General features: G+C 40.0%; 1 protein-coding gene across 1 annotated transcript in view; it reads left to right on the top strand.

The window, feature by feature from the left end:
• Window positions 1–15,869, top strand: part of LOC126428245 (D-ribitol-5-phosphate cytidylyltransferase-like) — a 60,916-nt gene that overhangs the window by 27,300 nt on the left and 17,747 nt on the right. Inside the window, exons 5-6 of the mRNA XM_050090160.1 lie at window positions 3,779–4,056; window positions 15,423–15,688. Coding sequence (XP_049946117.1) covers window positions 3,779–4,056; window positions 15,423–15,659 — 515 coding nt within the window. The 3' untranslated portion in view covers window positions 15,660–15,688. The remainder of the gene's footprint in view (window positions 1–3,778; window positions 4,057–15,422; window positions 15,689–15,869) is intronic.

The raw sequence follows: 15,869 nt of genomic DNA, 5'->3' as shown, positions 1-15,869 counted from the left end.
TGGTTCAAGTTGCCTTCTTATTTGCAAATAGAAAAGTTAGTTAACAAATATTGAATTACATTTTAATAATAATAATAATATCTTTTTATGTTTAATTACAAACTGCATGAAAATACCAGTATTCACAATAAAGAAAAATTTTGTGTGAAAATGCGAAACCCCAAATAAAGAATAAAATAGTCTTTTATTTTTAGAGATTGAATAGTATTGCTGATGTGCATAATGTTTCTCATTTAACAACAGGGTATTTTGCATGTATGTATCAAATTTTAATTTTTCATATGACCAGTAATTAAACATAAAAAGATGGACTTTTTATTTAAAAATATGATTCACTGATCATTAATCAACATTTTTATTTGCTAATAAATGTGGAATTTAAATAAAAAGAAAAATAATATTACTGCCAGTGAGAAATGAATCAGCGACTATACAATTCCCAAGCTTTTACATTGCACACTTGGCTACTGATGACTGAAGACTGCATTAATGGTTTACAGTGTGCGTGCGGTGTGTTTCGTACTACTGGTTTAAGGAATTTATGTCTTGGAAATGGTCTGCAAGTGCTATAAATACTAAGAAATTCAAAGATTGTCTGTCCATAAGATCTCATTGTGAGAAGTAATGCAACTATAGTTGAAACTTAGAAAGTGATAGATTTTGTACTTAACAACAATAGTTGGTATTACTATAAAACTGTGCTGACCTTACAGATTAAATTATATGAGGAAGATACCATATCAACCTGTAACATCAGTTCAGTCCCAGTAAAGGTCATGTATACTGCACTTCAGTAGCCCACATAGCAGCTTTATTCACTGAACTGCAAAGTTTGTGATGAAACTGATAGCCTGCACAGAACTAATATTTTTATTTAAGTGCAAAGAAATTTGTCATACAATGTGTACGGATTGTTGGTACACTGAAACTGAAGGGACAGCTTCTATCATTTGAAAAAATGAACAAAACTTATAGGACATGAACAATTGTTGGTGGTTTTTAAAGATAGCTTGACAGGTCTGTGCTCTCCCACAGCTACATTGTGCTGTTGTGGCAGGGGAAGACAAAATGAGGATTGCCCTGCTGACAGTCTGTGCTTCTACAGACGTTGTGTAAATAATTGTCTTCTACATCTACATGGTTACTCTACAATTCACACTTAAGTGCCTGGCAGAGGGTTCATTGAACCATTTTCATACTACTTCTCTACTGTTCCACTCTTGAATGGCGCGTGGGAAAAAGGAACACCTAAATCTTTCTGTTCGAGCTCTGATTTCTCTTATTTTATTATGATGATCATTTCTCCCTACGTAGGTGGGTGTCAACAAAATATTTATTCATTTGGAAGAGAAAGATGGTGATTGAAATTTCGTAAATAGATCTCGCCGCAAAGAAAACCACCTTTGTTTCAGTGACTGCACCCCAACTCGTGCATCATATCAGTGACACTCTCACCCCTATTGCACTATAACACGAAATGAGCTGCCCTTTTTTCCACTTTTTCGATGTCCTCCGTCAATCCTACCTGGTAAGGATCCCATACCATGCAGCAATATTCCAGCAGAGAACAGACAAGTGTAATGTAGGCTGTCTCTTTCGTGGGTTTGTTGCATCTTCTAAGTGTTCTGCCAACAAAGCACAGTCTTTGTTTCGCCTCCCCCACAATATTATCTATGTGGTCCTTCCAATTTAAGTTGCTCGTAATTGTAATTCCTAGGTATTTAGTCGAATTGACAGCCCTTAGATTTGTGGGATTTATCGTATACCCAAAATTTATCCGATTTCTTTTAGTACCCACGTGGAAGACCATGCACTTTCCTTTGTTTGGTGCTAATTGCCACTTTTCGCACCATACAGAAATTCTCTCTAGATCATTTTGTAATTGGAATTGATCATCTGGTGATTTTACTAGACAGTAAATTACAGCGTCATCTGCAAACAATCTAAGGGGGCTGCTCAGATTATCACCTAGATCATTTATATTAATCAGGAACAGCAGAGGGCCTATGACACTACCTTGCGGAATGCCAGATATGACTTCTGTTCTACTCGATGATTTATTGTCTATCACTACGATCTGTGACCTCTCTGAGAGGAAATCATGAATCCAGTCACACAACTGAGACAATACTCCATATGCACACAATTTGATTAATAGTCACTTGTGAGGAACGGTATCAAAAGCCTTCTGGAAATCTGTGAAAGTGGAATCGATCTGAGATCCCTTGTCGACAGCACTCATTACTTTGTGGGAATAAAGAGCTATTTTCTGAATCCGTGTTGGTTATGTACCAATAAGTCATTTTCTTCAAGGTGATTCATAATGTTCAAGTACAGTATATGCTCCAAAATCCTACTGCAAATTGAGGTCAGTGATACAGGCCTGTAATTCAATGGGTTACTCCAATTTCCTTTCTTGAATATTGGTGTGACCTGTGCTACTTTCCAGTCTTTAGGAACAGACTTTTCATCAAATGAGCAGTTGTATATGATTGCGAAGAAAGGCGCTATTGTGTCTGCATACTCTAAGAGGAACCTGATTGATATACCGTCTGGACCGGAAGACTTGCCTTTCTTAAGTGATTTTAGTTGTTTCGTAACACCTAAGATATCTACTTTTATGTCACTCATGCAATATTTCATTGTGGAAACTATCAAAAGAATCTCGCATTGATGTCCGCACTAAATTTCGAGTTTCCGTGGAACGTAGCCAGTCTTGGGGATTTTGCGTTCTTCTGAATTTGGCATGCTTTTTTCGTTGCTTCTGCAACAGTGTTCTGACATGTTTTGTGTACCATGGTGGATCAGTCCCATCTCTTATTAACTTACGTGGTATGAATTTATCTATTGCTGTCGATACTGTATCTTTGAATTTGAGCCATATCCGGTCTACACTTACATAATTAGCTTGAAAGGAATGGAGACTCTCTCTTAGGAAGGCATCAGCGAATTTTTATCTGCTGTTTTAAATAGATATATTTTGCATTTATTTTTAGTGGTTTTGGTTGATATGGTTTTGAGCCTCTCTACAATGACCTTGTGTTCACTAATCCCTGTGTCCGTCATGACACTCTCTATTAGATCAGGATTATTGTGGCTAAGAGGTCAAGTGTGTTTTCGCAACCAAACCAATTTCCTGATGTCAGGTACTAGTGTGCCTGTATGATCCTGTGTGTCTGAGCATAAACTGTCTGTTGTCTCGTTCACTAAATACATGGTATTTAGTATGCCGCTCCTGAACCCATCAGTTCCATTGTGTCATTATAGTTGTGAGACCTCGATCAAGATGAGCTGCAATATGAAATGATAAACAACAATCACAATAGACCACAGTAATGCCACTCCTGAATTCTGATATATGTCGGTAGATGTTTTTCCTCCTTATACAATTCCTAATACATTCTTCTCAAAAACAAGCAATATTCAGGTGCAATTTATAAAAGAGAAACTCACTGCATAATCATTGCTATTTGCAGCTTGTAGATGGCATTACTCCTACTTACTTTCTGTGGTTGTGCTGAAATGGTAATCTTTTGCTTATTCGAACATGTGGTACTCTCGGTGTCAATTTGACATTTGTTACATGCTGTCTTCACGGTCTTGTAATTTTAATGGTCCGCAGTGTACTCTATGCAGAAACAAACTAGGAGGCTTTGCCTATCCATCACTGCAATAATAATAACCTTATGTTTTCCGTTGCCTCTAGACACCTTTTAAAATAACCCTCTATTTATACCACTGCATACCGGAGTTGAACGACAGTCGCCCGTCTCTGCAGAGCGCAGCACACGTGTGTGCGTGGTGGCGGCAGCAGACACGGAGGCGGCACGGCTGCTCGCGGAGGAGCTGACCCCGCGGGTGGGTGAGCTGGCGCGCATCACGACGGGTAGCCTCCCGGAGCCCGGCGACTCCCCACCCGGAACTCCGCCCGCCACTGCTGCGGCGGCACCAGCGGTCACCTCCACATACAACACGGTGGTCTTTTTCCATGTGCACGAGATCTCGCAGGACGGGCAGCTGCTCGACCTGGCCACGGTCCTCGATGTTGAGAAGCAGGTGGGTACATCTATATCTACATCTACATTTATACTCCACGAGCCACCCAACGGTGTGTGGCGGAGGGCATTTTACGTGCCACTGTCATTACCTCCCTTTCCTGTTCCAGTCGCATATGGTTCGCGGGAAGAACGACTGCCGGAAAGCCTCTGTGCGTGCTCGAATCGCTCTAATTTTACATTCGTGATCTCCTCGGGAGGTATAAGTAGGGGGAAGCAATATATTCGATACCTCGTCCAGAAACACACCCTCTCGAAACCTGAACAGCAAGCTACACCGCGGTGCAGAGCACCTCTCTTGCAGAGTCTGCCACTTGAGTTTGCTAACTATCTCCGTAACGCTATCACGCTTACCAAATACCCTGTGACGAAACGCGCTGCTCTTTGGATCTTCTTTATCTCCTCTGTCAACCCGACCTGGTATGGATCCGACACTGATGAGCAATACTCAGGTATTGGTCGAACGAGTGTTTTGTAAGCCACCTTCTTTGTTGGTGGACTACATTTTCTAAGGACTCTCCCAATGAATCTCAACCTGCCACCTGCCTTACCAACAGTTAATTTTATATGATCATTCCACTTCAGATCGTTCCGCACACATACTCCCAGATATTTTACAGAAGTAACTGCTACCAGTGTTTGTTCCGCTATCCTATAATCATACAATAAAGGATCCTTCTTTCTATATATTCGCAGTACATTACATTTGTCGATGTTAAGGGTCAGTTGCCACTCCCTGCACCAAGTGCCTATCCACTGCAGATCTTCCTGCAATTTTCTAATGCTGCAACTTCTCTGTATACTACAGCATCATCCACAAAAAGCCGCATGGGACTTCTGACACTATCTACTAGGTCATTTATATATATTGTGAAAAGCAATGGTTCCATAACACTCCCCTGTGGCACACCAGAGGTTACTTTAACGTCTGTAGACGTCTCTCTATTGAGAACAACATGCTGTGTTCTGTTTGCTAAAACCTCTTCAATCCAGCCACACAGCTAGTCTGATATTCCGTAGGCTCTTACTTTGTTTATCAGGTGATAGTGCGGAACTGTATCGAGCGCCTTCCGGAAGTCAAGGAAAATGGCATCTACCTGGGAGCCTGCATCTAATATATTCTGGGTCTCATGAACAAATAAAGCGAGTTGGGTCTCACACGTTCGCTGTTTCCGGAATCCATGTTGATTCCTACAGAGCAGATTCGGGCTTTCCAGAAATGACATGATACGCGAGCAAAAAACATGTTCTAAAATTCTAGAACAGATCGATGTCAGAGATATAGGCCTATAGTTTTGCGCATCTGCTCGACGACCCTTCTTGAAAACTGGAACTACCTGTGCTCTTTTCCAATCATTTGGAACCTTCCGTTCCTCTAGAGACTTGCGGTGCACGGCTGTTAGAAGGGGGGAAGTTCTTTCATGTACTCTGTGTATAGTCGAATTGGTATCCTGTCAGATCCAGTGGACTTTCCTGTGTTGAGTGATTTCAGTTGCTTTTCTATTCCTTGGACACTTAGTTCAGTGTCAGCCATTTTTTTGTTCATGCGAGGATTTAGAGAAGGAACTGCAGTGCGGTCTTCCTCTGTGAAACAGCTTTGGAAAAAAGTGTTTAGTATTTCAGCTTTACGCGTGTCATCCTCTGTTTCAATGCCATTATCATCCCAGAGTGTCTGGATATGCTGTTTTGATCCACTTACTGATTTAACGTAAGACCAGAACTTCCTAGGATTTTCTGTCAAGTTGGTAACAGGGAATTTGAGAAATTAGAACTTTAATTTATCGAAATGAAATAAAAATGCGTGTGCGAAAACTGAAATTATGAGCAGATGAAATGACTGGTGTAACATTTGCATTCCGTCTAAAATGTCCAAAAATATAATTTATCATCAGTGTAACAGTCTTGAGTGTTTTTACAGTTTACGACCTATAACAGAACCACATGCCAGAAATAATGACAGCAATGTTAAATTACTGAACTGCAAGCCCATTTTAAAACTTATCTCAATAGCTGGATGTTTTGGTTCAGGTTTTTGCAGCTAGCTCCACACTATTGTCATAAATTTCCATTTAAATGTGCAGTCTGCTTGTCAAATCAATCTCACATGGCCTCTGTCACATATACCTTTATACCCTAACAACAGTCAGCAGAATACCTCATAATAATCAAAGTTCCATCTTGATTAACTTCATTACAGTACAGCATTTTTTTAAAAAACTTTTTAATCAGAAATTATTTAGCTCTTATATTTATTATTAATTATGTAATAACTGTTTAATGTTTTTCCATTAGTCACATTCTACATTTCTTTTTCACATATTGCTACTTCTAACACTTGCCCACATTTATATATTATTTATTTAATAGGTTTTATCTGTGTCTATTTTAGTTTTTCTAAAACTACATTTTTTGCATAAAACATATGCAGACTTTGGTTACAATAAACAGTGGAGTATACATTATTAGTGTTGCATTATTTGCTACATATAATGTGAAAAATGTTATTTCACTGTTATTAAACTGAGAAACACATATTTATATTCTGACATGCTATCCAGACTCGAGTCCAAATCTGGAAGCAGGATCATTGGGAAAGTACAACATTTAGTAGTGAAAGCATGTTTATCACGTATAACCAGAGCAGAGCAGAACAGAACAACACTGAACTCTCAGGTGGAGAGTGCTGCTGTGTAGACATACATGGAATATCTCAAAATATGCAACCATTAAAAATGTAGGAACTTTTGAGAACCTTCCGGAAATGACAAATATTAAATACAAATAACTGCTGGTGGTTGGGTTTGAGCTAGCAACCCACAGCACACTGATCAATGACACTAACCACAGTGCCACACTGCTTGCAGCACAGCTTGTGGCAGTATCTATGTTTGTGAATTATTTAGTAATCGATATTTTGGAATGCTGAGTAACTTCTTTATTTTAGAAAAAGTAATTTTTTTTGACTGCACAAATGGGGGTGTCAGACAGTTCATAATGTACTGGTATTGACCAGTTCATCGACTTCCTGTTGTATCAGTTACATCAAAATGGCCCTTACTTCCAAAAGGGAAAATTCAGGACTATACAACACCACCGTACCTTAATTTATGTATCAAATGTGGCAACTGATCACATAAAGTAGACACTACACCAGGACCATGGGACAGGAGTTGTTCTTACTGTGTACCTGTCATTCTGCATATTTCTGTCTTCTGCAGTAGGGAACTATGGCTAATAATTGTTTATAAAATGGTGAAATAAACTGCTAAATTTTACTATTTTTTTTTATAGCAATACAAGAAATCAAGCAACTTAATAATCTTTCTTACTTACTTACTTATCTGTGACTGGGGCCTTAGTGACCATATGCCTGCTCCACACTCCTCCTCTATTGTTTCCAGTTGCGAGCTTCCTGCCATCACTCTCCCGCTCCTAGTCCCATGTCCTCGGTGTCATTGTCAATATTGTCCTTGCATATTTTCTGCGGTACCTCCTTCCAGCTGCAGCTCCCAGAATCACATCATGGGGTATCCTCCCTTCATTCATCCTTGCTACATGTCCAGCCCAGGTCAACCTTCTTCTTCTTATTCTTTTTATAATGTCAGGCTGTGCGTAAAGTTCTTTTAATTCTTGGTATTTTCGAATTCTCCATTCCCCTGTTTGTGAATCTATCATCATCATCATCATCATCATCAGTTATCTGCTATATTAGCAGGTCCTTTGCCTCTCCATTTTCTGCGATCCATTGCTTCCTTCTTAAGGCTGCTGTATGTTGTACCGTCCATCATGTCATCCAGTATCTGGAATCTCTTCCTTCCTCGCTTCCTTTTCCCTTCTACGTAACCTAAAACTGTTTTTATCAGTCCGTCATTCTTTCTTAATATATGTCCAATCCAATTTCTTTTTCTTCTCTTTATTACATCTAGTAACTGCCTTTTCTCTCCCACTCTTCTCAGTACCTCTTCATTTTTTACTCTGTCCATCCAACTAATTCTTTCCATCTTCCGCCATAGTCCATGTTTCAGCGCCATATAGAAGAACACTCCATACAAGACATTTTATGAGTCTCTTTCTGAGTTCTCTGTCCATACCGCTGCAGAAGATTCTCCTTTTCTTATAAAACGCCTCTTTTGCCATTGCTATCCTTGTTTTAATTTCTGTGGTGCACTTCCAGTCGGTGTCTATCCTGCTTCCAAGATACTTAAAATTTTGCACCTGTTCTAGTGTTTCTCCATTCAGCACAATTTTTATTTCCTCCTATTGCCAATACTTTTGTTTTATTTGTGTTAATTTTCATTCCATATTTTTTTCCGTTAGTTGCAATGGTGTCCACCAAATCCTGTAATTCTTTTTCCCCTGTGGCCCTGTGAATCTATCACAGGACCATATATTTTTCGGAGGATTTTTCGTTTGAAAACAAGTAGTTTCTCTCCATCTTTTCTCCTAAAGGTGAGGCTTTCACCACTGTAGATAACCACTGGCATAATCATACTTTGGTACAGCCTGATCTTAAAACTTCTTGACAAGGATCTTTTCTTCAGCACATCCTAAAGGCTGAAGTATGCTCTGTTGCCTCCAACAATTCTTGCATTTATTTCAATTTCACAGTGGTTCTGATCACTGCAGAGACTACCAAGATATTTGAAAGCATTTGACCTTTTGAATTGGAGATTGTCCACCGTGAGCAGGTTCCCATCTCTCTCTGACTTGCTCGGGACCATGTTTCTGTTGTATCTTCACTGACTTGCAGGCCAGCCCTACCAGCAATCTTGCAGTATGAGCCTGCCATTCTTCTGAGCTCTTCTCTGCTACTGCTGATTAGTATTATATCATCTACATATGCCAGTCGGGTCATTGACATGTTGTGTAGGGATATTCCAGTGGGATCAGTTTTCATAATTCCCAGTCTATTTTTTCAAGTACAAGGTTGAATAATATAGGGGAGAGGGCGTCTCCCTGTCTGAGGCCAGTTCAAACTTCGAACTGTTCAGGTAGACCAGTACTTGTCTGCACTTAACAGAGTGTTTGTTCTAGACACATTGCCACCAAGTGGATTATTTTAGATGAAAACTGAAATTCCTTTAGTACTCTGATTATAGTCCCCCGTGTACACTGTAATAGGGCTTTTTTTAAGTCAATGAAGAGCATGCGCATGTCTGTATTATATTCCCAGCATTTCTCCGTTGTTTGACGTAGGGTAAATAGATGGTCCACCATTGATCTGTTGCGTCTAAATCCACATTGGTAATCTCCTACAGCTTCTTCAGCAAGTGGTAGTATCCTATTTAGGAGGCATAAAGATAGCACTTCATAGCTGATATCTAGCAGAGATATTCCCCTATAATTGTCACATACCAGGGTGCCATTCTTTTTCAGTAATGATGGCCATTTTCGAAACTTCTGGGAGACTTTCTTGCTCCCAAACCTGCCGTATGAGGCTTACCATGGTTCTTACAAGGTCAAGTTCTCCATTTTTATGAGCTCTGCAACAATTTGGTATTCCCCAGCCGCTTTATTATTTTTTAATTTTTGGAGTATTTGTGTAATTTCATATTCAGTGGGAGTAGTCACTTCTGTGTCCACAGTGTGAGGGGACTCAAAAGGAAGAAGTTCTATAGGGTCTTTGCAATTTAGGAGCTGGGAGAAATATTCTGCACATCTTTGCCCTCTCTCTTTTCCATTCACTAGTGTTCTCCCCTTTTCATCTTTAATCAACTGTTCTTTCTTTACATACTTTTTGGTACATTTCTTCTCGTTTTGATACATTTGTCTAGTCCTGCGCTGAGTGAGATCCTCCTCTGCCTCGTTAAGTATGTCATTGTAATATTTCCTTTTTTCCTCTCTGAGAACTGTTGATGTTTCTTTCCTTATTCGAGTGAAGTTCTCTTTTAGTTGTATATTGTTCATGTTTTCTAACCACTCTTTTCTGGCTCTCCTTCTTTCTCAGTTTTTCTTTCACCTATCTGGTTGATCCATACTCGGTTACGTTTTTTCTGTTTTCCCTAAACTTTTGCGGCTGCTTCATTCAGGGTGGTTTTGATTTTAGCTATTACTAGGAAATGATCAGTGTCAAAGTCTGCTCCTTTGTATGACCTGGTGTCCTTGATGCAATTTGCAAAATGTTTTTGGATACATACATGATCTATCTGGTTCACAGTGTGGCCATCAGATGATATCCATGTCCCCTTACGAATATTTTTATGGGGGAACATGGTACTAGATATGCATAAGTTGTGATCTGTAGCAAATGTAATCAAACGGCTACCATTGTCATTACCTTTTTATGTAAACTGGCATTTTCAATGACAGGCCTGTAAGTTGTCTCTCTTCCTACCATAGTGTTGAAGTCCCCATACTATGGTTTGGCAGTGAGTCATGCGTGAGATGCAGTTGACTATAGAATTCTTCTTTCATGAGTTCATCTTTGTCTTCACAAGGAGCATGTGCATTAAGAAAGGTCACATCTATGCTTTGTCCACCAATTGTTATGTATGAAATTCTGTTATTTATGGATTTGAATTCTTTTACCAAGTTTAGCACTGTGCTACTGACATAAAAGCCTGTTCCAAATTCTCGGTGGTCACCACAATCTCCATGTAGAATACTTCCTGTACTTGTTCTTATAGACCCTGTTCCTGGCCATCTGATTTCTTGCAGTGCCACAATTTGTAGTGTGTGTTTTGCTAGTTGGCTGACTAGAGTTTGCATGCTTCCCGGCCTGAACAAACATCTTACATTCCATGTTCCAAATCTTAAGTCCGGTTTTCTTTTCTGAGTTCTGTTCCAGTTAAGACAGTCCTGTTTCTGAGGCGCGTGTATTATTCACTATTATTCGGTTTAAACAGTGGTTTTCAATCAGATTAGCCACTTGGATTGAGTCTTACAGTGGTTGCAAATGCTAAATTCTACAAGTTTCGCCATTAATAAATTCACCTTCAGAAAGGAAATTATATTCCTGCAAATTACTACATATCACTTAATGGTCATTGATGTTCAAAAGTAACTGACTGAAATGCATCCTGCCCACTAAATACTGTCACGGTGTTCTCCAATACACTGATGATACATGTCTGCCCTTGAAAAGATTCCATTTCTGACACTTTGATAAGCTGACCAAAACCCACATAAATTCTCAAACACAGTGTTGACAAAATCTACATCTGTGCTCTGCAAACCACTGTGAAGTCCATGAGATATGTGGGATCTTTCCTGTCCCAGTCACTTATGGAATACAGGATTAACAGTAGCTTAAACACATCCTCGTGTGTTGTAACAGGTGCCATTCTTATGGCATCAGAACTTAGGCAGTTGTACTATATTCATAGATTCCTCACTTAAAGCTCAATTGTGAAACTTTGCAAGTGGGCTGTGAAAAGAACAGCCACTGTTGACAATCCACAGCTGTACTAAATACTTCAAAATTAATTGGCTGACTGCTAATTCTTTGATATAAGTTGTATCAGGTGTAGATTTAATACTCAGTAGTGACATATGAAAATTTGTACTGGACCAGCACTTGAACCCAAATATCCCATGTATCATGAGTGGTCTCTTTAACTACTTTGGCTATCCATGCATGCTCCCCGTACTGACTCAGACTTCCATATGTCACACTGTCTACATCCTCCATTGTACTCCACTAATTTCATCACCTAATGCTCACAACATTACATGGACTCAATAGTAAAATTGGTCTCAACTCCTCATCGTCTCGTTCTCCCTGCTGCGGGAATCCACGTAATGGTGGGAGCATTTGGTGATGAAATAAGTGGCCACATAGATAGTGTGATATATTGCAGTTTGTGTCAGTCCAGAGAGCGTGCACAAATAGCTGAAGTGGTTAAGGTGACCGCTCACGGTAAGAGGAAATCCAAGTTTGAGTCCCAAGTCCAGCACAAATTTTCATGTCTCTTTTGGGTAGTAGATCTATACCTAATATAGGTGATGCCAAGGAATTCACAGTCAACAAATTAATTTCGAAGTATTTTCAAACAGTTTGCATCCATTTTCCAGTGTCTGCCATTTCAGTTTTTTTACATCTCCTTGGTGATCTTCAGTGAGGCAGATAAACATGTGACCATTTGTGCTTGCTTTCTTTACATGCATCCAATATTCCCTATCAGCCCTATTTGGTATGGGTCCCACTCACCTGAGCAATACTCTATGATGGGTAGTGTAATTGATTTGTAAGTGGTCTCCCTTGTAGACAGCATTTTCATAATATCCTGTCATTGAACCAATGTCTGCCACCTACCTTACCTTTGATTGAGGCTACGTGATCATTAGGTTTCATATTCGTAGAAATTGTTACACCCAGCGATTTGTACAAGTTGGCCAAATCAAATTTGTGACTCATTGATATTGCAGTTATATTGTAACATATTATTTAATTTTCTTGAAGTGATGATTTTAAATTTTCAAACATTAAAAGCAAGTTGCCAATCTATGCACCACTTTGAAATTTTATCATGCCATGACTGAATATTTATGCAGATTTTTTATTTATGGGGCTTCATTATTATGGATAACTGCATCAACTGATAAAGACTGAGGTTACTACTAATACTGCCTCCAGGGCCATTAGAATACAACACGGACCTTGCCACGGTGGAATGGCTCGCAGGCCTCTATGCGACACATAGCTGTACCATAGATTCAACCACAGTGCAACACAGCCATTATATTTCCTAAGGATATACAGCTCTAATTTATGGCATAATGATGCAGGCATCCTCTTGAGTAAAACATCCCAGAGGTAGATTAGTCCTCATTTGGATCTCCAGGCAACGAACACTGAGGGAGATGATGTGATCAGGAGAAACAAAACAGATGTTCTACAGATCAAAGTGTGGAATGTTAGATAACTTAGTTGTGTAGGTAGCTTGAAGAATTAGGTATAGAGGAAATTAGTGAAGTATAGTGGCAGGAAGAAAAGTATCTCCCTTCAGGTGAATGAGGCTATGAATACTAAAAGAGACAGAGGTGATACAGGAGTAGGTCTAACAATGGACAAGAAAGTAGGAGTCTCGGTAAGCTACGCTGAATAAATGAATACATTATCTTAACAAAGGTAGACAGGAAGCGAACACCTACCACAGTAGTACATGTTGTAACCTACTGGCTCTGCAGATGATGAAGAGGCTGAAAAAATGTGTGATGAGAAATAATTCAAATTGATGAAAATTTAATAGTGGTGGAAGACTGGAATTTGGTAGTAGTAAGTGGAAGAGGAGGAAATGTTGTGGGAGAACATTGGGAGAGGGGGGTGAAAGGGGAAGCCACCTGGTATAATTTTGCACAGAGCAAAATTTAATCATTGTAAACATTTGGTTTAAAAACCATGAAAGAAGGTTGTATGTGTGAAAGAGACATGGGTCACTGGCAGGTTTCAGATTGACAATATAATGGTAAGACAGGGATTTCAAAACCAGGTTTTAAAACAGTAAGACATTTCCAGGGATAGATGTGTACTCTGACCATAATTTATTGGTTACAAACTGCAGACTAAAAGTGAAGAAATTGCAAAAAGGAAGGAATGAAGGAGATAGACTGTGGATAAACTTGAGGAATCAGAAGTTACTGAGAGTTTCAGAGCAAGCATTTGGCAATGTTGGACTGAAACATGGGGTAAGCAATGCAGTTGAAGATGAGTGGGTAGCTTTTAGAGATGAAATAGAGAAGGCAGCAGAGGATCAGATATTCAAAAAGACTAGTTCCAGTAGAAATCATTGGACAACACCCAACATATTGAATCTAACTTATGGTAGGTGAAAATATAAAAATGTAGCAAATGAAGCAGGTGAAACGGATTACAGTCGACGAAAAAATGAGATGGCAAAAAGTGCAAAATGTCTAAGCAGGAATGGCTAGAGGACAAACGCAAGGCTGTAGAAGCGTGCATAAGCCAGTGACCTTGCTGCAAGTGGTAACAGTGGTTCCCATCAGATCACCGAAGTTAAGCACTCTTGGGCTCAGATAGTACTCGGATGGGTGACGGTGACTGTCCAGATCTGCCGAGTGCTGTTGGCAAGCAGGGTACACTCAGCCCCTGTGATGCCAGTTGAGGAGCTACTTGAGTGAGCAGTAGTGGCTACGGTCACGAAAACTGAAAACAGCCGGGAGAGCGGTGTGCTGACCACATACCCCCTCTCCATATCTGCATTCATCAGGTGAGGATGACATGGCAGTTGGGCAGTACCATTGTGCCATCCGACGTCTGTTCAGACAGAGTGCCCCTCATAATGAGGGGTAATGTAGGTGCTACCTGCAGAATTGATATCAGAGTTATTAATATTATTATTTGTACTCAAACTCATTTCATTTACAGAGACACAGTGTGACCTATAGTATACCTAGTTTAAAACTTTCCAAATGATGTACAACCTCAGTTGTTAGTTACAATGTGGGCCCCTGCAAGTTAATAATTTTTATTGTCTTCCAGTTTTTATCACTAGTTACACATGCCACCATATGAGTGCTGGAATTGATGGATCAAAGTGCAAAAACAGTACAGAGCCTGTACTAAGTGCAGCATTCTTTGAATATTGAATTAGGAGGCTTGAGAGAGAGGCCACGTGAGTGCCTCCCATGTCTGTCTGCAGAGACAGACTTCAGAATTACACTATCTGGTAATTACCACCTCCTACAGAGGAGATAGCTTAAGCCATCTGCCCCCCACTCTTGCAACTTACCTCTGCTTCTCTCTATTATTCAGCATTTGCCCCAGACATATATATATTTTTTTTTTTTTTTTTTTTGCCTCTCACCGCTGTCACCCATGTGACTGGGTATAACTAAATCCATTCCTAAGGGTCCTAATGTAAAGCCAAAACCGCAATAATCGCATACAGTTTATTAGAACTTATGACTCTCAGTCACTCCTGACAATCACATCTCCATTTCTGCCTACATCCCTTTCACCACCTTGTACAATTATAAAACAATAAATAAATAACGTTACAGAAAAAATACATCCAATCTAACAGAACAGCACATTTAAACTGTGTAAAACTTTGCCTCTAGAAAATATAAATGAACAACCTAAAATTAAATTGTTTGCTTACAAACGGATGGCATAGGATGCAAAAATTGCAAACGGTACTGACTGATACTGTGGCATCAAAATAATCAAAATAAGTGAACAATCCAATACCTCACAAAGTAGAACCCTGTGATACTCCTGATAATATTACAACTAGCACACTTGCTTTTGAGGCAGTTTAAATTACTTGTATGCATACAGCTGACCATCATTCCAGATTACATACCATATGCAGTTGTTTGGTGATTCCTCCATTCGGTAACTGATACGAAAATGAGTTGTCACGTAGGTCAAGGCGGCAGTTTGTGGTACACTTCTGTCGGCAGGGTGTCATCGTGCACGTGATCGAGCACCCGGAGGGTGACGGCATGCGTGGTGTGTCGGCACTGGAGCTGCACCGCTCGGGCCGCCACATGGCGCGCCACCACGAGAAGTTGCGCAAGGCGGTTGTCGTGGTGCACTGGCTCTCTGCCGGCGAGGAGCGCGGGCTCGCGCACCTCGTCTCCGCCCTCGTCCTCTCTGATGACCCGCGCGCATTCTCAGGACAGACGCTGTTTCTCTGAGTGTCAGTCGGGATAGAGAGGAGGAACAGGTAAGTGGAGGGAAGCTGTTGTCACTCTATGAAAGTGTATTCTTGTGTGCATATCTTGTCTTTTATATATCACTGATCATTTGAAATATGACAAAGCAACATTATGGACTACCTGCCCTCAGTTTTCCTCATGATTGTAGGATTTAAAGGTTACTGCCCTCCCATCTGTTAAAACAGTATG

The sequence above is a fragment of the Schistocerca serialis genome, chromosome 12 (assembly GCF_023864345.2).
Source record: "Schistocerca serialis cubense isolate TAMUIC-IGC-003099 chromosome 12, iqSchSeri2.2, whole genome shotgun sequence".
Lineage (NCBI taxonomy): Eukaryota > Metazoa > Arthropoda > Insecta > Orthoptera > Acrididae > Schistocerca > Schistocerca serialis.
The sequence above is the reverse complement of the archived record's forward strand: the minus strand, read 5'-3'. Positions and strand labels throughout refer to the sequence as shown.